The sequence below is a fragment of the Haliaeetus albicilla genome, chromosome 23, assembly GCF_947461875.1.
Source record: "Haliaeetus albicilla chromosome 23, bHalAlb1.1, whole genome shotgun sequence".
Taxonomy (NCBI): domain Eukaryota; kingdom Metazoa; phylum Chordata; class Aves; order Accipitriformes; family Accipitridae; genus Haliaeetus; species Haliaeetus albicilla.
In genome coordinates, this window is record NC_091505.1 from 19868757 (window position 1) to 19891506 (window position 22750).

At 39.7% G+C, this 22750-nt stretch overlaps 1 protein-coding gene across 6 annotated transcripts in view; it reads right to left on the bottom strand.

The window, feature by feature from the left end:
- Window positions 1–18808, bottom strand: part of DIAPH2 (diaphanous related formin 2) — a 266450-nt gene extending 247642 nt beyond the window's left edge. For 3 of the 6 annotated variants that reach the window (XM_069811508.1, XM_069811507.1, XM_069811505.1), the window contains exon 1: window positions 18513–18807. In XM_069811508.1, coding sequence (XP_069667609.1) covers window positions 18513–18635 — 123 coding nt within the window. In that variant the 5' untranslated portion in view covers window positions 18636–18807. Of the gene's footprint in view, window positions 1–18512 lie in introns of all 6 variants that reach the window. The other 3 variants (XM_069811506.1, XM_069811509.1, XM_069811513.1) reach the window with 2 other exon arrangements.
- Between the last annotated feature and the right edge of the window lie 3942 nt (window positions 18809–22750).

The window sequence follows — 22750 nt, forward strand, 5'->3', positions numbered from 1 at the left end:
CAGTGGGGAATGTGAAGCTCAAGGGCATCCTTGGCTGCAGTGAGCATGAAATGGTGGAATTCAAGATCCTTAGGGCAGCAACGAGGGCACACATCAAGCTCGCTACCCTGGACTTCAGGAAAGCAGACTTTGGCCTCTTCAGGGATCTGCTTGATAGAGTGCCATGGGCTACAGCCCTGGAGGGAAGAGAGGCCCAAGAAAGCTGGTTAATATTCAAGGGTCATCTCCTCCAAGCTCAGGAGCAATGCATCCCAACAAAGAGGAAGTTGGGCAAAAATGCCAGGAGGCCTTTCTGGATGAACAAGGAGCTCCTGGACTAACTCAAACACAAAAAGAAAGCCTACAGAGGGTGGAAGCAAGGACAGGTAGCCTGGGAGGAATACAGAGAAATTATCCAAGCAGCCAGGGAGGAGGTTAGGAAAGCTAAAGCCCTGATAGAATCTGATCTGGCCAGGGACATCAAGGGCAACAAGAAAAGCTTCTATAGGTATGTCAGTGATAAAAGGAAGATTAGGGGAAATGTGGGTCCTCTCCAGAAGGAAACAGGAGACTTGGTTACCCGGGATATGGAGAAGGCTGAGATACTGAATGACTTTTTTTTCCTCGGTCTTCACCAGCAAGTCCTCCAGCCACACCACCCAAGTCGCAGAAGGCAAAGGCAGGTACTCGGAGAATGAAGAACTGTCCACCATAGGGGAAGATCAGGTTCAAGACCATCTAAGGAACCTGAAGGCACACAAGTCTGTGGACCTGATGAGATACATCCGTGGGTCCTGAGGAAACTTGCTAAGCTGTGATGAAGTGGCTAAGCTACCATCCATCATATTTGAGAAGTCATGGCAGTCCTGGGAAATTCCCAATGACTGGAAAAGGGGAAACACAACCCCCATTGTTAAAAAGGGGAAAAAAAAGGAAGATGTTGGGAATTACAGGCCAGTCAGTCTCACCTCTGTGCCCAGCAAGATCATGGAGCGGATCCTCCTGGAAACTGTGCTAGGGCGCATGGAAAATAAGGAGGTGAATGGTGACAGCCAACATGGCTTCACTAAGGGCAAATCATGCCTGACAAATTTGGTGGGCTTCTATGATGAGGTTACAGTGTTGATGGATAAGGGAAGAGCAATGGACATCATCTACTTGGACTTGGGCAAAGCATTTGACGCTGTACCACATGACATCTTTGTCTCTAAATTGGAGAGACATAGATTTGATGGGTGGACCACTCGGTGGATAAGGAATTGGCTGGATGGTCGCACTCAAAGACTTGCGGTCAACAGCTCAATGTCCAAGTGGAGACCAGAAACAAGTGGCATTCCTCAGGGGTCGGTACTGGGACTGGTGCTGTTTAACATCTTCATTGGTGACACAGACAGTGGGACTGAATGCACCCTCAGCAAGTTTGCCGATGACACCAAGCTGTGTGGTGCTGTCAACACGCTGAAGGGAAGGGATGCCATCCAGAGGAACTTTGACAGGCAGGCCCATGCAAACCCCATCAAGTTCAACAAGGCCAAGTGCAAGGTCCTGCACTTGGGTCAGGGCAATCCCAAGCACAAATACAGGCTGAGTGATGAGTGGATTGAGAGCAGCCCCATGGAGATGGACTTGGGGGTATTAGTGGATGAAAAACTGAATATGAGTCAACAGCAATGTGCACTTGCAGCCCAGAAAGCCAATCACATTCTGGGCTGCATCAGAAGAAGTCTGGCTAGCACTAGGCGATTCTCCGCCTCTACTCTGCTTTCATGAGAGCCCACCTGGAGTACTGTGTTCAGCTCTGGAGCCCCCAACATAAGACATGGACCTGTTGAAGCAAGTCCACAAAGATGATCAGGGGGCTGGAGCACCTTCCCTAGGAGGACAGGCTGAGACAGTTGAGGCTGTTTGGCCTAGGGAAGAGAAGGCTCTGGGAAGACCTTATAGTGGCCTTCTAGTACTTAAAGGGGGCCTACAGGAAAGATGTGTACTGATAGGACAAGGTGTAATGGATTTAAACTGAAAGAGGGCAGATTTAGATTAGATGTAAGGAAAAAGTTCCTTACTGTGAGAGTGGTGATACACTGGAACAGGCTGCCCAGAGAAGCTGTGAATGCCCCATCCCTAGCAGCGTTCAAGGCCAGGTTGGATGGGACTTTGAGCAACCTGGTCTAATAGAAGGTGTCCCTGCCCATGGCAGGGGGGTTGGAACTGGATGATCTTTAAAGTCTCTTCCAACCCAAACCATTCTATGATTCTGTAAGGGATATCAAATTGATATTTATATGTATAAACACACATACAATTTAATACAGCAGCATATCATCTCTCTCTCCTAATCTTCAGTATCAACATAAACCATGGAACTTCATCAACTCCTATATCAAAGAGCTATTTCCTACTGATATACTTAGTTCTTCACTTAGAAGACTTAAGTGACAGAGCTCCTCCCTTTTGAACATAGTCTTTCCAGTCCATCAATAGTTAAAAACAAAACTATTTACTCCTCCCAATTTTAGTTTACTCTAAGTGTACCACTACTTGCATAAGTACTGACAGATCATGACAGTAAGGCACCCAAAAATCATAGCACATACTAACGCAACTGCATCACACTATTCTTTTATCTTAAAAGGTTAGTCTCAGCCATGTTAATATTCAGAGTAATTGAAATCTTGCACATAAACCCAGCAGATTTTCACCATAGTTCACTACATTTATTTGTATATAAATTACTATTTCCTCATCCAAGGTCAGTTCAGGCTACTGCAGTAACAATGTCAACATTCAAAGAATGAAACAACTTGAGATGATTGCATTAACTTTTAATGCAAAACTCACAGCAAGTCTACTTTTTTTTTAAATCCTTTTCTAACGTATGTATTAATAAAACCTTCCATATCACTTGAGCTGGCCATGAGTTGTAAATTAAGGTGCATTTACAAGGGTTGATTGATCTTTCCATTATATTTAAGTTTTACTCTGCCACTTTCTTAATTCTTACACTCAAGACTCTCACTTCCACCCCAAAAAATAAAATCAAAAGCAACTCACAGTTTACCACATATATAATGAAACTGATCAGCTGGGTAACTTCTAAATTTAACAGCAATTTTCACTCCATTGCACACTGCTCAGGCAAATTACGGTGTACTGCAACACCCGCTTCTGCACAGGCTATAACTTCAGGTAACAGCTCCAACAGCTACCAGCAATCCTAATTTTCTAAGGGTAACAAACAAACTTGACCTTCTCAACTTTCTTGTTTTTAAACTAAGATGATATGACCATTTTCTAAAATTTACCTGGAATTCAACACCTGCAAAAGACACTGTAAAACTTTGCTCAAGGATAAGTGTTTTTTAACTGGCTGCAAATAAATTTGCATACAACCAGGAAGGGAATAACTTCCCATATGAGTACCTGAACCAAGAGAGTTTAAAGGGACAAAAACCAAAATTGGTTAATATCTGAAGTGCTAAAAGTCATGTGCAACTCGAGTCTAGGTCTTATAGCCACAAAACTGAATTCACTCCTACAACCTCTGTTCTTTGGTACAGAGACTGAGTAACATTCGCATTAGACAATTTAGCCACCTGTTAACATATGCAGTTTTGCAATTAAAAGGTAAAAAGCTACCTAGGAAATTGTGAAAAGATACCCAAGTCCCATTAGCTGATGTGCAGAAACTAGAACTACACACTCCTTTAGGACTTTAAAGACCTTTATCCATGACAAAGTATACCTGGCATTACTAATAAAATTAGTAAAAATATAATACATAAAATGTTTGCTTTACAGTAATTTTTTTGGCACTTCAAGGAGCATTCACGATGCTTTCAAAAAGAACTTGAAATTATTGCTGTAATTCACCAAAGATACTTGAAGTTAGCAACACTAACAGTTTTGTTACTATCGTTGCACATTTGCATTTAGTCTATATGACACCACATGGAAAATTCTTGTTTGGTTTGCAGCTGTTCACGTCACAAATTCCTCAAATCTGTATTATTTAAATTATTAAACTAAGGCTTAATCTATAACCTGAACATAAAGGTAAACATTCCCTGGGGCACTACAAAGTGAGACCAAGGAGCACGTGAACACCTTACACAAGGCTACCAAAATGAAGCTGAAAAGTTATTCATGTTGACAGCACAGAGTCAGTGCTGTTAGACTGGAGGATGTCAGCCACCTTCCCAACCAGGAAGCTGCCTGGTTTTCTCCAATTACTCTATTACTTTCCCAGGAGATTGACCATCCAGAAATGAGCAATACTAGGAAAAGAGGTTAGGCAACTCCTCATGCTACATAAAGCCAAAGGGTCACCCAACTTGGTAATTATTATCAGCAGAGGGCACCAATTCTTTAATCACAGTGCTGGAAGATTGAGTGCCTCAGCACTGCTCCCAAACAGGAGGGAGAGAAAGACAGGCCAGAGGCACATTAATCATATTGGACACTCATCCTCACAAATGCCATTGACTGATCCTCAAGGAATGAGGAAAAGGGGCACCTCCACATCATGTCTCTGTGCAAGGGTAATAGAGACACCCTAAGGAACAGTCTGGCCTGACTAAAAACAGAGGTTGAGAGAAACAGAAATTACTTCCTCACTTTTGTCTGATTGGCAGAACACTATCACACTCCAAAAGTAAATGGACTGTTCAAAAAACTCCATTTTTCCAGATTACTTCAAAGAAGCCTTTAGCAAAAAGCAAATTGATTCAAAATTTGAAAACAAACAAACAAAAACCATAAACAAGCTTAGATAGCCTTAATTTCAACAGTTTTGTAACTGAAGATACAAAGGAGTTGAAGAAGACAATTCAACTAATATTGGTTTTTTATTTGTAGCTCAAACTGACATTACTGTTTTGCAAAGTTTGTTTCAGACACGAATTAATTGGTGTTCATTGGCAAGTAAGCTTTAAAAATCAGAGCAAAATTAAAAGCTTTTTCCAAAAGCTGCAGTTACATGTCAGTCTAAGCCAACAAAATTGCTGGTCATGAGACAAAAGGGCAAGGGTGGCATCAGAACAGACAGATCAGTTTAAACTACTGTAGAAACAATTTCAGAAAGCCTATTAGCAGAGGTAGTTTTCACATTAGCCAGTACAGAGGCAAATAAAGTAAGTTTTGGCATTTTCCAGAGCTACTGCTAGAGTCCAAGTATTTTCCATCAAGTCTCTGCACCAACCACATCAGGTAAGTTATCATCACTAAAGCAGCACAGGATCAGCAGAATATAACAGTTATGCTATGTAACTGGTGAGTTCTTTATATAGCACTTCGTGCAACCTGGATCTGTTTCTTATTTTGATATCTAGTGATCATGCAAGACAGGTTTTCCTTTGAGCATCTTGGAAAAATGTCTTATGAAAGTATAGCATGCTTTTCAGTATAGATGAACAAACTGTCTCTCTTCAGGATGCTCTACAGCTTTTAAATTCCTCACTTAAAACTCTCAAGCAACAGTTTGCTACTTAAAAGTTTTACAAACTAGGCTTTTGAAAGAAGTCATAATTCCCTTCATATTTTTACAACAAACAAGCATTGCAATACTGCTTTTATGAAGTGCATACTAGCTTACTAGCCTCAATATGCAGGTTTAATGTTCTAAGAGATATTTTACTAATCCAGATCTTTACAAAGGTTAAGAGACATGGCAAACCCTGCCCTTAGAAGAAATACTTAAAGCCTTTGATTTTAATTTGAAGGTTCCATTTTTGTTCAGAACTCGTACCCACTGGTTTTAGCACTTAATTTAGAAATGCGTGTGGCATTGCATAATCATTAACCAACAGTTTTATAAGACACATCTTAAAAAAAAAAACAAAAACAAACAAAAAAAACCACAACAAGCAACAACCAAAAACCACCAACCACAACTCACACACATAAGTACAAAACTCCATGGCTACATTTCCTTAAGGCCCAAAAAGGTGTAATTAAGAATCTTCCACTTCAAGGATTCTGGGCAGTCTCGCAAATCTCTATGAACTAAGTGTAGCAACAGAAATTGATACAAAGTTTCTGCATAGGCACTACGGCTACCTCCAGGAAGACCTCACATGTTACATGCAGTGTCTCAGTTGCACTAGAACAGGTGAGTGTTTGCATAAAGAAAAGAAGGAAGTCATATTTGACAATATGATGACAGCATATGGGTCTGCACCAATTGTCAGCAGTGTAAACAGGGAAAATAAGTACAGGAATTCTACTCCATGTACATGAATTCTCAGGCTAAGCATATACACTGTTGCTTATCTACATTTTATTTTGGGGGGTCATCTGCAGACTAGCATTGCCTTTTATTTTGGGCTTAAATAGTTTCACTTTCAAATCTAATAACGTTGGTAATGGATACTTTAATGGTCTTTCTTAAAGAACAATGTATTAAAAAAAAAAAACAACCAGGATTCAGATAGTTGAGTGCCAACTATGTTTCATGTTTTGCTTGATAAGAAAGCTTATTTCAAAAGCTGTACCTTTAGTAAAATGCTAGTAGAAGTGCATTGGAATAATTTCAAAAATCCTTTGATACACCCATATAGCTTTCTGTACATATATTTGGTGCCTGTAAAAGTGCCAGATATACTTTATTAGACAAGAAGCCATCTGTCCAAGTAGTTGCTGTTGTACTGGTATTGGGCAGGATTGCTTGTCAGTATCAGCATATTCTGTTTACTGCACCTACGGCAAGCAAATCAGTTGGTCTGGAAGAAAATTAGACAGTGGGTTTTTTTCCTAGGAAAACAGACTGAGATCACTTGCTAAACTTCAATAGTCATTGGATCAGCTTCTGGGACTTAATTAAAAATGAACACAGAACAGCTCCTAGTGCAGTAAATGGATGGTTTAGATGCTTACTGTACTGGTTGCACACCTGTTGGTTTTCTGCCAAGTGTGCTCCTCGGTACCATATTCAGCCCTGTATCTCTGCTGCTTGTTTTTCAAAAAAGCAATTGTTTTACTTCTGAGCTTGGAGTTTTTAGGGAACTTGGGTTTTGCTTTTTGGTATAATAATATTGTGAAGTGCTTTTGAAACATTCTGGAACAGTTAAACTGGAAAAAACTATGTCAAAACAATTCTTGACATAGCAAGTACAGACTTTATCTCAATTTTATGCTTCGATACAAGCAGTGGATTTGAGCTCTTAGCTTTCAGTGTAGCAGCAGAACAAAGCCAGTTTTGCTAGATAGCAATACTTCATGTGCATCAAATTGCTGTTCACCTTCCTTCCTTATTCTGGGCTCTCCTGACTGCAAGTGGCTGATCTTTTCATTCAGACACATTGTGGAGCTACTCAGACTGAATGAAAGCTATTATAAAGCTACTGAGTTCGGTCAATTAAGAGTAGTGAGAATAGGCCTCCTCCTTTTACACCTCACCTCCTAAAGAGAGGCACCTTTTTTATTGTGACAAGGTTCACCTTCACTCTTACTGAAGAGTGGTCAGAGTTTGTTTTTACCCTTTTGTAGACATGCAGCCCTTTTAACTACAATTATATGCTTTGAACCTGGGATTAATCTGTTGTTGAAACCTAGGTTTTCCTTTCAAGATGAGCAATAACCAGTTAACTTGAGAGTGATAGAGTTCTTTTGAAATCACTCTGAAAACGAAGCAGAAACTGCTTGAGAAAAATTTTCAGTACTTGTGCACAATGGGTTTTTTTAATTCCTGCTTACTTGCTTCTTATTTCACAGTGCATGCAAGTATAGCCTAATACCCCTGTACAAGTGGCAGGCTCAATTTATATATACTTTTCTTCCTGTTATATGCAGAAATAGTTTTGGGAAGATTCTTAACTGAGCATGCTGTTGGTTTTGTAAAACACCTCTTGCTCTTGTGGGTACACTAAACACTGCAGTAAGCATCACAGCACATTTGACTTTCCCTCTGTTACCACTTGAGGGGAAGATAAAACTGGTAGAATGTATCTGTTTGCAGCACATTGATACACTTAAAAATAAAGTAGAAGGCCATAGCAAGTTGCAAAAGTTGACATGAAGGCTATACTGTGAAGAGCTTCATTGGATAGCGGGCAGCTCCTTGAAAAAGGAGTATTTTTCTTTAGATAAGCTTTGAGGAAGTAAGGACGTGTATTTGCTTTATTTGGGTTGTTTTTCAAATAGTAAGAAAACCCCCAGAAAATACAACCAACCAAAACACAGCCCACAAAGGAACTGGCAGTGGAAGGGATGCAGTGAGCCAAAGAAGCAGCAATTACTAGTGAACGTTATTCATCTTGTCTGTACCCAGCAGTCTTGGAACATATGGTCAACAGGGATCATGTTAACAACTTCTTAGAATAATGTTGTCTGGCTTCCGAGACACCGAATTCCTAGCAAAGAGCAAGTTACTTGATCAGAGTAGTATGTGATCCCTACATAAAAAAAAGTTGAGGATAAAGTTACTTTCTCCACCCCTACCACCCCCACCCCAATAATAAACGATGCAATACTAAAACTTGGAAAAATGAGCAATGTTGCTGCCATAGCAAGGAACTTAGGCTTTTCCTTGAAGAACAGAAATTCTAGATCAAGTAATTTCTGCAGGCATGGACCATAATGTAACTCAATAGTCAAAGCATATCAAGTTAAACTGAATTTATAGCTGCTGTGATACATACAAGGGCTTTCTGTTCCTTTTCCTCTTCTTTCCTGTTTATAATAGCTTCCCGAGAAGGTTATCTGTCCTTCAGGGAAGTAGGAAATGAAGCAGCATGTAAATAGAGGGGAATTATATTGTACATAATAACGAGGAAGCCAATAGTATCATTTGACATCAGTACAGGTGAGATTTTCTGTTAAGAAGTAACAGGAATTCAGGAGGATTACAGATGCTTTTAACAGGTTATGGAGAATCTGTTATCTTCTGCTAAAGGAGAAAGTAAGCAAAAAAACATGGTTTATCATAATATTGAAGTGTGGCACGTGCTTAGGTTACCCATGAACACCCACATGAATTTCACAAAGGTTTTCCCATAAATTCACAAAACAACTGTTTTTCAATATAAAATGTTAACTGATGGAATTACTGCTTATTTTATAAGCCATTCAGGAATTAGTTTGAATCACAGAATACTGTAAACTAACCTTAATGAGTTTAGGAATCCTGTCTTACCCACCCAAGCTTTGTCAGAAGTTCACGAATGCATTATTTGTAAAATATGAAAATTAAAGTTGTATATCTGGTTTACAGACAGAAATTTTACAAAAGCCTACTGCTGTACTCTTTACCTTTCTAGGTTGGGAATGCCTTCATCAAGCTGTAAATAAATTGGAGAATGAAAATGAAACTGCACTGCTGGAAGACAGTGGAATAATAAGAGAATGGAGAATTGTAAAGGTTAGACAGACTGCATCAGACATTGCCTGGTGTATTTCTAGCTCAGCCAAGAAATTACATGCTGAATCAAAAGGAGATTCCTCAGCTCACTTTCTTCTGTTGATGAGAATAAAGCAGTGAGAGATCCACTTGCCATGGAGGAGTGGAAAGGAAGAACTGAGGCAGTTCTAGTAAAGTGGATTGCCTGGGACCAACAGCTCTTGCTGCCCCATTATTTAATAATACCAAAAAAACCACAAAGAAAGAAGAATCTGGTTTTATGGGAATTAAGACTGGCAGCAGTACCAGAAATAAAGCACTGTACTAACACCAAAGTTAGGATAAAATCAGTTACTAGGTGCTTCAGTGTTGAAGCTTTGGTTGCAACTTCCATCTCAAGTCTGGTTATAAAATACCTTCTACTAATCCATCATATTCATTAGTTCACTCAATCTGTGACTGGCTAACGCCTTTATAAACAAAGACTTGCAATAATTATAAAAACACTTCTTATTGTATGAAAATTTTACTTCAGTGTATACAAAAATCAGATAGACATGCTACCATATGGCTTACAAAGAGGGACAGACACAGACTAAAGGATCTCAGTTAATTTGAGTTCATGTGTTAACTTTTCAACCTGGCCAGCTGACATGGGTTTACCCTTTGAATTTCAGATTTTATATTTAAACCTTTTGTTTTTAATGTACCCCCTAAATGTGGCTGGCATAAAAATTAAAATGTATATGGCATCAGTGTATATGCTTAGCCTGATATGTTGTTGTCTCTTCTCTGCTTTATGCAAATACTTACCTGTTCTAATGCAACTGGAACACTACGTGTAACTGCCTCAACTATTAACAACTGTCAAGTCCTCATCTACTCATGCACTCACACAATTACAAATGCAAACATCCAGCACAGTTCCATTATGAAGCCACAGTATTTTAGAATTTACTTCAATTTTATAGGCATAAAAATAATTCACAGCAGAAGAATATGAAGAACCAAAATGTAGACAGGAAAGCAGGAAACTATGCTGTATACTGTACAAGAACTAACTACTTGTATCTGCTGTTAGGCACCTAGAATCTAATGAATCTCATGTTGGCTTAGTATTGGTTCCTCACAAAGCTACACTCATTAGAAAAAAGAAAAAATACAAAACAGGCATCTTTAAAGGTCATACTCTAACAAGCATCATTAGTTCTTACTATATTAAGAAAGAATAATAGACTGCAAACTAACATTTTTCCTGACCAAAGTACTTATTTTGTCTTGGTCAACCATCCCTGAGAGACCAACATGAATTTACACAGAGCCACTTGTAAACACATAACTAGTTATGACAAAAAGGTATCCTCAAGAACATTTAGGGTCTGTGGTTATTTCCTCTCATCTTCATGCCTAAATATGCATAATGATGTGGTTTTGTTTATGTGATTATATTGTTATATATTGTTTATATGTCCATACAGGACAAAGTTATTAACATTTAACTAGCTAATCCCTGAACAAAGAAATGAGAGAGAATGGGCCTATGTACTTTCAAACCAACCTGCATTCACCGGTACCTTTACTGCAGTTCCCTCGGCCTACATAACCTAAAGTTACAGTTGCTGCTTTACTGGCTGTACAGCAACAGTACCATTGCTCCAAGTGTTGGGATTCTACAGTACTATTCCCCAACTGTCTCAAACTTAACTTTTTTTATTTAGAAATTTGTTCTAAACTACGAGGTAGCGCTGCCCTGAAAGTTTCACATTCCTCAAGCAAGTTCTCCTGTATTTATTCTCACATAAAAGGGTAAACTAAATATGTTAATTTGGTTTTGTTATAAAGAGATAACTTTATATTTTCACTACAATTAGGAAAGCAGTAAGACTTAAGTGTGTTAAAAGAAAATATACACACACACACACAAAAATCACTGAGGAATAGAAGGCAGGATTCTTTCCAATTCTTTTTTAATCAGCTGGTAACTTTTACACTTACATTCTACACTTTCAAAACAAGTTTGAACACACAAAATATAAACGGAAGATATTTTCAGTAATAAAAACATGTTTCCATCTTTGATGTCCTCCATATCCGATAACACTATGCAAAGAACACATACAAGCAGCAAACATGCATCACACATTCAGCATACCTAATACTTTCTCCAATACCATCTTGCCTCCAATGATTTACTCTGAGGATCACTAAAAGGTCCAAGAAGGGAACATTAAAGAAAGCCACCTGTCACATGCATCACCTTGAACTTCCTCTTCTCCCATTCTCCCCCGCAAACAGTCTGAAATTAATACAAAAATAGTTTCCTGTTTACACAGGAAGAGCCCATATCTATTAGAAACTCTTAAGAACATTTTTGTTTTATATAACAGAGAAGGTGTGGTGATGTTGCAGTATGCACTACACCTTAAGACCAAATATTACCACACCCAGGTAGACTGAAGACCTTCAGTAGCTGTATCAAACCATACAACATTTCCTATGTGTGCGCTTGTTCAGGAATTGAACTCGCAAGGTATTTCTCTATTTCTATAAATTAGGTGATTTCATGGTTTATATCACGATGTAGGTTACAATATCATTTAATTGCCCTAGCAGATCCTTTTCAGATCTGTCCATGTGCATAAAATGTGTTGCTTTTACACCATGTCGAACTAAACAGCTATCATAAGATGGCTGAAAAGCAGACACAATCATGATTTAATAGTACTAGTGGATGAACTTTAGACAAACCAATAGAAAAAGGAGGAACACTAGTGTGCCATAACACTAGTCTTAGTAGTTCTAGCAAATAATAAAGGAGGTGTTTTGACTGGTTCAGTTTCATGATCTTGTTTGTCCCGCTGCCACACAAACACTTATGGAGACTGCTTAAGCCCACACTGCTGCCTCAAAAAAAGCTGACACTTTAACTGTCACCCATTTCTCCCATACAATTAATTAATAGTTAACAAGTAGAATGTATTTGCCTTGCAGACTGTGTTAGTACTACTTTTGTCAAGCAAGATTCTGCTTATCTACCTATTAGGAAGTTGTGCTTGAAAGTCGGAAACCTAGAGGTGCTCACTCCAATACTGTAGGAAAAAGCTACTTGATTCACAAGATCCTAAGTAAAAGATCAGTTTGACAAAAAAATAACATGCAAGTTTAACACAAGTTAGCTTTGCCTACCTGCAACTTTATAAATTGCTACACAAATACTAAAGAAAGTCTTTCAACTGTTAATCTTCTCTCAAAATTATCTGTTCTACCACCATAACCCTTTATAATGACAAACTTATTTCTGCCAAAATAGTTACTAAATGTCTAAAAAAAAACTGAACGTAAAGAATGACCATGATACATAAGTTGTAAGGAACTGCATAAAAACATTCATTTTAGTAATTTCCTAACTTCTTGTGGTTTTAAGGCTGAACAAGTAAACCGATGAATAACCAACTGAAATTGTCAGTTGCTTCAGCAGCAACTGCCATCTCTTATTCTACTTTACCTCTAAATTTGAACAGGGATTAACAGAATTAGAGGAAAGTTATTAGCCATTATTGCTTACCTCTAAAGAACTGCAACTGATGCAGAAAAGATGAAGTAATCTTGTAACCCAACCAACGTTTTTAAGCCTATCTTTTCCTTCTAGCAGGTCATCGGCAATCATAGTATCATTAGCATGCTTTACAGGCTATTTATAATAAAAAAACAAAAGTTCATCCTCAATAACTTGGATATTCAGCACCACAGTGCTTAAAATCTCAGAAAACATCACTTCTATTTGATATGCACACTGTCAATTCTCACTGTAATTGTCTTTCACATTGCCTAGGTGGAATCTGCTTTGTTTGCAAAGCTTCCTGTATTGTACAGAGTTAGCTCTACAGTTTTGTCTTACAAGTAGTAGTTCAGGAAGTTTAAATACCACAAGCAGATAGGCTTATCACTGTATCTATCAGCTCGTTTAAACAGTGTCAGTATCAATTCACATTAAAAGCTAAAGCATTTACCTAAACACCAGCACCAAGCATGCCCTACTCTACCATCATCAGTATATATATAGTCAGAAGTGGAATCAGTATACTTTTCAGCAACAGAACCAAATTTTCCCAAGACATCAATTTTACTCTTCAATAATGGCTGCACCCTAACTTACTTCCCTTGCTGGAATATCTTGACTTTGAACTAATAAGACCAAGAGTCTTCTAAAACACAAGCATTTTGGTTCTCTTTTTCCTCAAGCATACACTGGAAGCAAGAAACCTCTGCAGGCATCCACTGATTTTACTCAGACACTGTGATCTCAAATGTAATATATTTTATTCATTTGCCAAAATTCTCTGCTCAACCTGACTCATAGTTCACGTATGCAGTATATAGACATCTAAGCAAGTCATGTGTAAAAGCACATTAACTCTCTACAGGAGAATGACATCAAACAGCCTTAGGAGCCAAAGTTGATGGTGCAAGGTAGGTCCTGGAGCACATAGCCTGTCTGACAGTGACTGATACACATAATTTAAAGCACTCATTAACTCCTGCATTGATATGGGCGGAGCAACGTAGCTGGGAAACATATCCTCCCAAACATACTCTGTTTACTTCTGTTTTAAAGCTAATTGATAAAAGCTTTTATTCCACTGTTTGACACTAGTTTATGCCATATTAGTCAGAACGTTGAGTTCACAGCTTTTGATTCATCTCAAAGCTCACAGGGTTTAACAGACTTCAGTAGTAAGCATAAACAATTTTTGTTCTTAAAACAAAGTATGAGTTGCTCCTTGTTTGATGAATCACCAAACCCACTTGCTCTCCTTTATCCCTAACAATATGTTTTTCATGTTATACAAGATCTTTCTGCTAATCCACTTTTCAAGACAGCATCACACTCAGATGACAATCCCTTTCAGAAATTTAGTTTGTACGTAAGTGGAGTATCTATCACTGAATAACTACCACACAAACCTGAAGTGAACTTGGGGGTAATGCAGAATGCTTTTAGCAAGGCACTAGTCACCATATGCACAGAAATATTTCTATTTATGCTAATACTACACTAACATGATATATTATTAACTGTAATTAAAAAACACCCAAAAACCATTGGCCATATTAACTTCTAGTTAGCCAGTGTTTTAATAGTCAGGAAGCACCACAAATCCTGTTATAACACCTCTTTTCAAGTACTGATTCGTAGAATCACAGATGTTCGAAAGGATGTCATTCCTTTCTCAGTTTAGTCCAAACTCCTGTCCAAAAAGCAGGGTCAACACTGAATTCGAACCAGCCTGCTGAAGGCTTTGTCCGGGTTTCCAGGTCTTGAAAACCTCCAAGGACAGGGATTCCAGTGTCTCTGGTCAGCCAATGCTTAATCATCCTTCAAATTATTTTCTTCCCTTTATACTCAGTCTCCCCTCTAAAAACCTCTCCTGCTGCTTTTTATGACCTCCGTCTCCTGTGAACTTCTGTAAAAAGCCTGGCTTCAACTTCTCAGCTAAACAGATGAACAACTTGATAAGACTTTGGGTTCAGCTAAGCTACAACAGCTATGTCAAATCAGACCTGACACTTTCAAGCACTTTGATTTGCTAGGTACACAACAGAATTATATACTTCACATGTGATACTGAAGTGTTAAGGAGACCAAACAACATCTAAGTTAAGGATTAACAAGCATTGCAAAGCCAGCAATCTCCCTGACAACCTTAATTTAGTCTATTTCCCCTAGTATAACAAGCATACTTTTAAACAAGCAAAACAAGCACATTGCCAAACCCAGTTAAGAAAGTAACTGCTCATTGCCATCTCATGCCAGCCTATTCTCAGGGCTGGCATGAGATCAGATGATTGTTTGCCAAAACAATTAAATTTTTTTCTGCCCATTTCATTGTAAACAAAAATAATGACAAAAACACCAGGCACTCATTCCCACCTCCAGTCCTTGTGCCAGCAAAAAATGAGGGGAAAAAAATTAAATCAGAGCTTTCACAGCTGTGATGTGTCAAAGTGCTCACAAGACATTAAATTAAAAAAAATACTCCCATTTACACACTAGTAGTACAAAAACTGCAACTAAAGTCTCAATGTACAGTTCTGTCACATTCAACAAATTATATGAAACTTGAATGACTCTCAAACTGACCTAAAGCAGAAAAGAATTTAATTAGTTCTCATATAGCTTCAATTATTTGTGTGCTTACATATGCATCAATTATCTCACAGAAAAATACTTTAAACCATCATTTTCTTTTCTAGCATAGATCCTCTCTTGATAGCCTAGTCTTACTTCCTGTCAATCAGGAATAAATGTCATTGATCAGGCTTCAGTCCTTACAAAAAAAAAAAAGAAACAAAAAAACAACACCCCCGCCCCCAAAAAAAAAAAAAAAGAAAAAACCACCAAACCACTATGCTTCTGCAGGCCAAGCACCATTGCCCACCTTTTACTTTCAGACAGACAGCATGGGGAAACAAAAAACTTCTACCTTCTTGTAGAGCCTCCCTTCCCCCAAAATAGTGACTTCAGCTTTCCCAGCTCCCTGTCATCTAGAGTCATTTTTAGTCTATCATATAAAAATCATTCCCCTAGACTTCTTCCCAATGACTTGCCTAATTTCAGCTGCTATGCCAGAAGCTAAAAATAAATCCTCTGTTATATGTAGTTGCATACCCTCGCCCACTAAGCCCTTGTTCAGCACTCCACTTGACATGTGAAATAAGTTCTGGAAAAGACACACTCACTCCTCTCAGCACACTGTAAAGTTCCTTGAATTATACACAACAAACTGACAGAGTGCAGGTTGATTCATCTGTATAACTCTACTGAAACTTGATGAATTGTAAGTTACGAAGCTGAACCAAGAAAATCTCCAGACCACACCCTGAGAAACTTTGTATACAGACTCTGTGACAACTTAACACTGGCACAAATAGTGTGGCTTCTCTTACAGAAGTCCCAAACATACCTTCATCTTATTTGCACAGTGAAGAGAACAGGGATGAGGTACAAGTAAAGTTGCTCTCTGAGTCCCTAAAGGTACTGCTAGCCTCAGTAGAGCCAATTCCTCATTCAAAATTCAAGCCAGCAAAATTTAGTAAGATCATTCTCCTATACAATGAATGAAGCCTTTCCCTGTTTACAGTCTTGTTCTTCCCTCACAAACCCATGGCAGTAATTGATAAATCTGGATGCCCACTCATACCACCTCAACTTAAAACACACCTGAATACCATCCCTTTTCTTCCTTAGAGGTAAATTCCTCTTGATGTCAGTTTTATACACCATTTGTGTACATCATGTCCAGAATGCCTACTTTCCCATTCAACCCATTCACTCAATTATACCATCAGAGGCTAGTTACTTTATCTCAGGGTAAAACTATCTTTCAGAAGGTAACTGATTCAAGCAACATACCACTACTGTGATTACTGTTGCTGCTGGACTGTACTCATCCCCTCAAGAAACAAAAGCATATGACTGCATATGAAGTCAAATATTAACATAATCTACTTTTTCCATAAAATGTAACAATAAAAGTCTACTCTAGTGATTCTAGAATAACTGAAAAGAACATGCAATGGAAATAGTTGTCCTGTTCAACCCAATTTTGAGCTCATTTCACTATGATTTTTCAAATTATCTATTTCTTTCAGAACAAAGTCTTCTCCTCTGCTAGAGCAAAATTCAAATTTGTACCCACAGCTTCCAATAGAAGCACTGTCCTGTGTGATTTTTAAATCACTTCCCTGCAGGCATCTTCAAGCAGCCTTCCTAGCTACTTCAGCTAAGAAATAGTACAGGTAGTATAAACATAAACAAACATCTTGTTTACATGAAGAAGTTTATTTATATTTATCCCGAGCAAGGAAGTACAAGTTTGTTTCCATCAACACCATAAAACAAAATAAGACATCATATTTGGTTACCTTTTGCTAAGATATACATGGTCACTTAATACAAGCACACTTCAAGTTACTCAGTATTCTGGTTTTCTGTCATCCTTCTAAATAATTGTAACTTTCAGTAACTTTTCAATGCCTCATATGTTATAAATTTAACATCTTCCCCAGATGTATTCTAACTTAGTTTTCAGTGAACAAAAAAACCCCCACAGTTCCCAGGTTGATCAGCCAAAGGCTCTACTGCACTCTAATTGACAAAAGGAACACAAGGTGGGAGCGCTTATATATTGCCTTAGTTTTACTACTACCTGGGAAAATCCTTGCACAGATTAAGTAAAGTTTATAACTAGCACTCTATTCAATAAGAAGAGTCAGGTAAGTTTTAAGTGTCGGCTACACTGCTGCTCTTGAAAATCCATCAGAAAACAGAGCTAAAAAGAGCTGATTCAAAGTTAAAACAAGTAAGTGTAACAGATGTAAACAATTAAAAGGAAACACTGTCATATTAACTGGTTTTGCTGCTACTGCATTTACAAAGGGAGATGCAATCCAGTGCTGTTGGCTTTGAAATGTACCTATATTGCAAGTTATCAGGTCTGTAAACAGAAATATCTTCTTTTAAATCAAAAGGCATAGGCATAATGAACAAAGTCCACAGTCCTAAAGAGGATTTGTGTGCTCAAAAGCTTGCCAGATCTTTCCAAAAAGACTGGACAACATCCAAACTTTAAAGTTATTTCCACATTAAGTCAGTTCACTCGGGAAGCACATCGTTTGCACCCTAATCACCCATGTTCTGGATGCTTCAACACAGACAGAAAAAAAAACCCAAAAACAAATAACCCTGTGATCTTTCACTCAAAAGGTGAGCTGAACGGAGGTTACACCAACAGGCCCTGCTAAAAGAACAGCGTTGGAAGGGCACCCCTCCCCAGGGGGACGGCCCCCCCGCATCACCCCCCTCACGGAAAACAGGGGAGTCCCCGGCTCCTGTCAGCGACCACCCCCGGCGCGTTACCACAGCGAGGCCCTCAGCGCGCCGCACGCCCCCCTCCAGCTGCCACCTCCCTCTTCCAAAGAGCACCCAAAAACCGTCACGGAAACTCACAAGATTTTTTTTTTTTTTTTTTTTAAAGAGACTTTAATTCCCTCAGGCCCGGCCGCACGCCCCTCCGCCCCAGATCCTCTCCTGGGGAAGCAACAGGGCGGCATCCGAGCCTCCTCCTCCTCCTCCTCCCCCGCCTTCCTCCCCGTCCCCAGGCCGTCCCCTGCCCCCCTCCCAGCCCCACAGCTCGCTCACCAGCTTGGGCTTGTTCCGGCTCTCCTCTTCCGCGGCGCGCCCACTCCGCTTCGGGTTCATCCTGCCAGAGCTCAGGGGCTCCTCGCCGCCGCCGCCAGCGCCCGGAGCCGCCTGACCCTCCATCCTCCCCCCCCCCAGGCTCTGCGCCCCAGCAAAGAAACGCGCTCTCTCACCGGGGGCTGTACGCTCAGGGCCCCATAGGACCGACACGCACCACCGGGCGTCTCCCCGTCCCCTCCCCGCCGCAGACCGGAGCCGGAGCAGCTCCCGGTCCTGCCGCCGCCCCGCCGCCTCCTCCCAATCCACCGCCTCAGAGACGCCGAACGCCTCCACGCATGCGCGCCGGCCGGCCGGCCTCACCGCGCCTGTGCCGGGGCGGTGCGCGTGCGCCGCTGAGGAGAGCGGGGGCGGCGGGGACACCGCCCCGAGGGCGGGAGCTGAGGGAGCTCGGTGGTGGCCGTGTGGGGAAATGGCGGAGCTCGGGGGTTTTGAGCAGAAGCGCCCGCTAGAAAAGCGAACCGTGAAACGGAACTGAACGGTCTTGCTTTTGGCAGCACGGAGCCGGCGTGTAAGTGGATTTGTCGCCAGGGCTCCCGGCTGAGTCGTTCCTCAGGTGGCTGGGAGGAGGGAAGGCTGAGACTGGTGCTGCCTGGCCGTCTCCTTTCAGAGGGAGTTTGACTGCTCCGTGGGCCGGCAGGGAGCTGAGGCGGCCGGAGCCGGCTGTGGGAGTACGGGCTTTCGAGAAAAGCCTTGTCTCCTTCTCCTCTTCTTCACGTAGAGCTGCTGGGCCCCTGTGAGGAGTGCCGGGGCACTTCACACACGGAGGGTTTCCTGGTGAGGTGGCTCTGCCTTAAGTGTGTTTCCCTGTATTTTATTTTGGAAACACACGACAAGCAAGGGATAACTGTTGTGTTTTTACTAAAATTGAACTATTGTTATCCCAAACAAAAGACTTAATTTTTTCTCTCTCGGATTTGAGAACTCCATTCCCCGATATCTGACTCGTCTACACGTGCTCATGGTTGACGAAAAATTGCTTAAACCGTTTCTGTGGATTAGAGTATCCCTTTGGCTGAGCCTCACTGCAAACTGAAGGTCTGTCAGTGTGGATGTATTGGTGTGGATAGTAGAAACAAGGATCACATGTCTGATTATTAGAGGGCTCATGTTGACAGATGTCTTTGTATTAATATAATCGTTACTTTAAAAAGAAAAATACACATTTTTGTGTTAGTATAGGTGAATCTATGCTTGTTAAGTTATACTGAGAAAACAGTCGTGAAAACAATCATGATCTGTTGTTTTGCTGGGACAAGGGTAATCCACAATCTTTGGAGTCCAAATTTAGATACAAATGTAATTACTTGATTGCCCTCTAGAAAAGGGTCCCACAGTGGGTTTGTTCTTTTAAAAAGGCAAGTGAGATCAGTACAGTGAATTTTCCCCATCTTTGTGTAATACACACATAGTTAAAGCATGCCTGAGATTCTTGTAGCTGTCTGCATTTCTTGTGACTCCCTGAGGCTTTCCAGAGTACTGGATGAAATAATATTTTTTTTTAAAAATCCCAACAGTGAAAACTTGTTGATAAAATCTGACAATACCAGCTTTCAAATAAAATGACAGCTCTAAAACTTGCAGGAGTCTTAAAATCAGAGTAGAATCTTTGCAGCAGAAGTTAGTAGGTTATAAAAAAGTCCAGCTCCGTCAAGCTGCTCAGTTCTAAACTTTCCTTCGGCTTGCACCTCTTCTTTTTAGTACAAGTATTCCTTTTATTTAATCTTGCTGATTTTAACAGTGAGTATTTGGGCACAGTTTATGCTATCTTAACCACACATAACTTCAGAATTATGAAATTAACAAAATAATCATTAATTTAATCACTTGTTTGCAGTGACAAGCAATGTAACATTATTTCGAACTACATCAGTTTATAATTTACAGTGCATCATTCTACAGCAACAGTTTAACAACAATTTGCCAGTTTCAGTTAAAAAGAAATGCTCAGATCTCTTTTTTTCTTCTCTTCAGTTAGCCCTAATGGCCCTTTTGTTCTTCTGTGCTGTCTTTATTAGTCTGTATTAAGCAGCACCCATAACTGGAGCAGAAAGGTCAGTCATTCCAGAGTCAGAGAAAATAATTTCCAACCGCCTGACATCTCTGTGCACAAATTTAAGGGTTTTTAATCCAAACTCTGTAGCACTATTTGTTCAGCATAACTCTTAAGTGCTCAAGAGCTTTTTTTTTACCCAAATTTTCTGAATTTGCCACAGTACTACTTATACTGCTTTAGCCAAGTCTTCTTCAGTAAAACTTTTACATTGGACTGACCTGTAAGCTTCAAGAGCAGCAGGCAGAACATTACAAAAATACATTACAGTGTGAGTGAAAACAACCGCACATGGCAGAACTCAAGAAAATTGAGGAAATGTATGTTCAGGCATTGAGTTAATTTAGTTTTTGATGGAATAAAACTCAAATCACATTCACGATCTTAGGCAAAACAGGAAAAGAAGTACTAAAGTCAGGTTAGGGAATATGCACCTTACATTGAAAAGAAAACACAAAACATTTACTATTTTCAGTGCCGGTATGCAATAATAACTGTACCCTTGTCTAAGGGATGGAGAAAAGATATGCAACCGTCAGGCTATAGCTACATCATATGATGAAATAGCTACCCCACAAGTATTCTTAGTTCCTCTTTTCCTCCTGCTGTTTGCCTGCTCTCCTGGGACAAATGGCTGGTTGGTTAGCACAGTTATTGTCACTTTTTTTTAACTCCAACTTACAAAAATTTTGCAAGTCTCCACACAGAGTGCTCAGCTCTGACATAAAATAGTTGAGTTGTACAGAACATTGCTACGGGATTTTCTGGAGACCTGCTTTTGTATGTATTACTATAAATCAAACATCATTAGATCTACTTCACAGCCTCCTTAGCAGAAGTTAAAGCCTGCCATGGGTTTTTTGAAAATTTTTTAGTCATACTCCAGCATTTTAGTATTCTTTTTTTTTTTCCCCCCAGTTTCCAGGACTGAGGAAAAAAATATTCCATGTATGAACCAAGGACCTATGCGCATATAAACTCTGCAGGCATTTCTAAGCAAAAGGAGGGAGGTGAAATAATGCAACTATCCCAATTAGGAAAATTTAAATGGAAAAGCCCCTCCACATCAAAACAAAAAAGAAAACAGAAAACCACAACTCTGCTTAAGGCAACCAGACAAACCTCAGATCGTCTTGGCAGTCAGTTTGCAATGCAGTATTTTGGCCCGTCTCCGAGAGCAACATAGTATGGCCTGAGGGTGGAAACTAGTAGTTGTACAAACTGTTCTTAACTTGGCTTCATCTTTGAAGAAAATGTATTTTAAAGCTATGCATTTTACAAAAATCACTTCACAACATGGAAAACATGTAACTACAACAGGCCACTTCTATGTAGATGCTAACATTTCACCTTGTGGTTTCATGTGTAATCAGAGTCGCATTCAGTCACATAACCGCAACAGCTAACAGTGACAGAAAACTGCATATGTGCATCTGTAAAAAAAAATCTTACAGCAAAATGATCGTAGACTGATAGGCATGTGATATTTTGAGCTTCCCCAAAACATGTACTATTTTATATCTGAATTTGAATGAAATAATAGGCTTTTGAAGAAGACTGGCTGACCCAGCAGTATAAGAACTTATTGCTCTAGCACCCTCCCTCTAAACATGTAAAAAATACAATCATGCAAGGTTCCAGAAGACGCACACTCCAAGTATATCTGAAAAAGAAAAGGGTTCTGGGTTTATGAGATTTTATAAATTCAGTGATAGAATTTCCATTTAGCTGAGAAGGCATAGGCTTCTGCTTAATAGTAGCAGTTCTAAAACAGCAGTAGTCAACTGGTCACCAAACCAACTATTCAGATTTAAGTCCTTGAGAAATGTTCTATTCTTCGGGTTTCTAGTATTGAAGAAGAAAGTTAATAACGTTGAAGTCTTTGTTCTAACTGCACTGGGGGAAAGAAAAAAAAAAAAAGGAATTGTTCTGTATACTACCATGAGAGAAAACAGTATTTAACTTAACCACAAACAGGAAGCATGCTGCTAAGTCACCCAGTAGTACATTCCCCAGCTTTTCATCCAAAAATTCTGTATCATTAGCACAACCGCTCTACACAGAAAACATACCACAATCCTTCCATTACTCCTGTTGAGCTGTAAACTTCCTTCAAATTGTTTTGTCT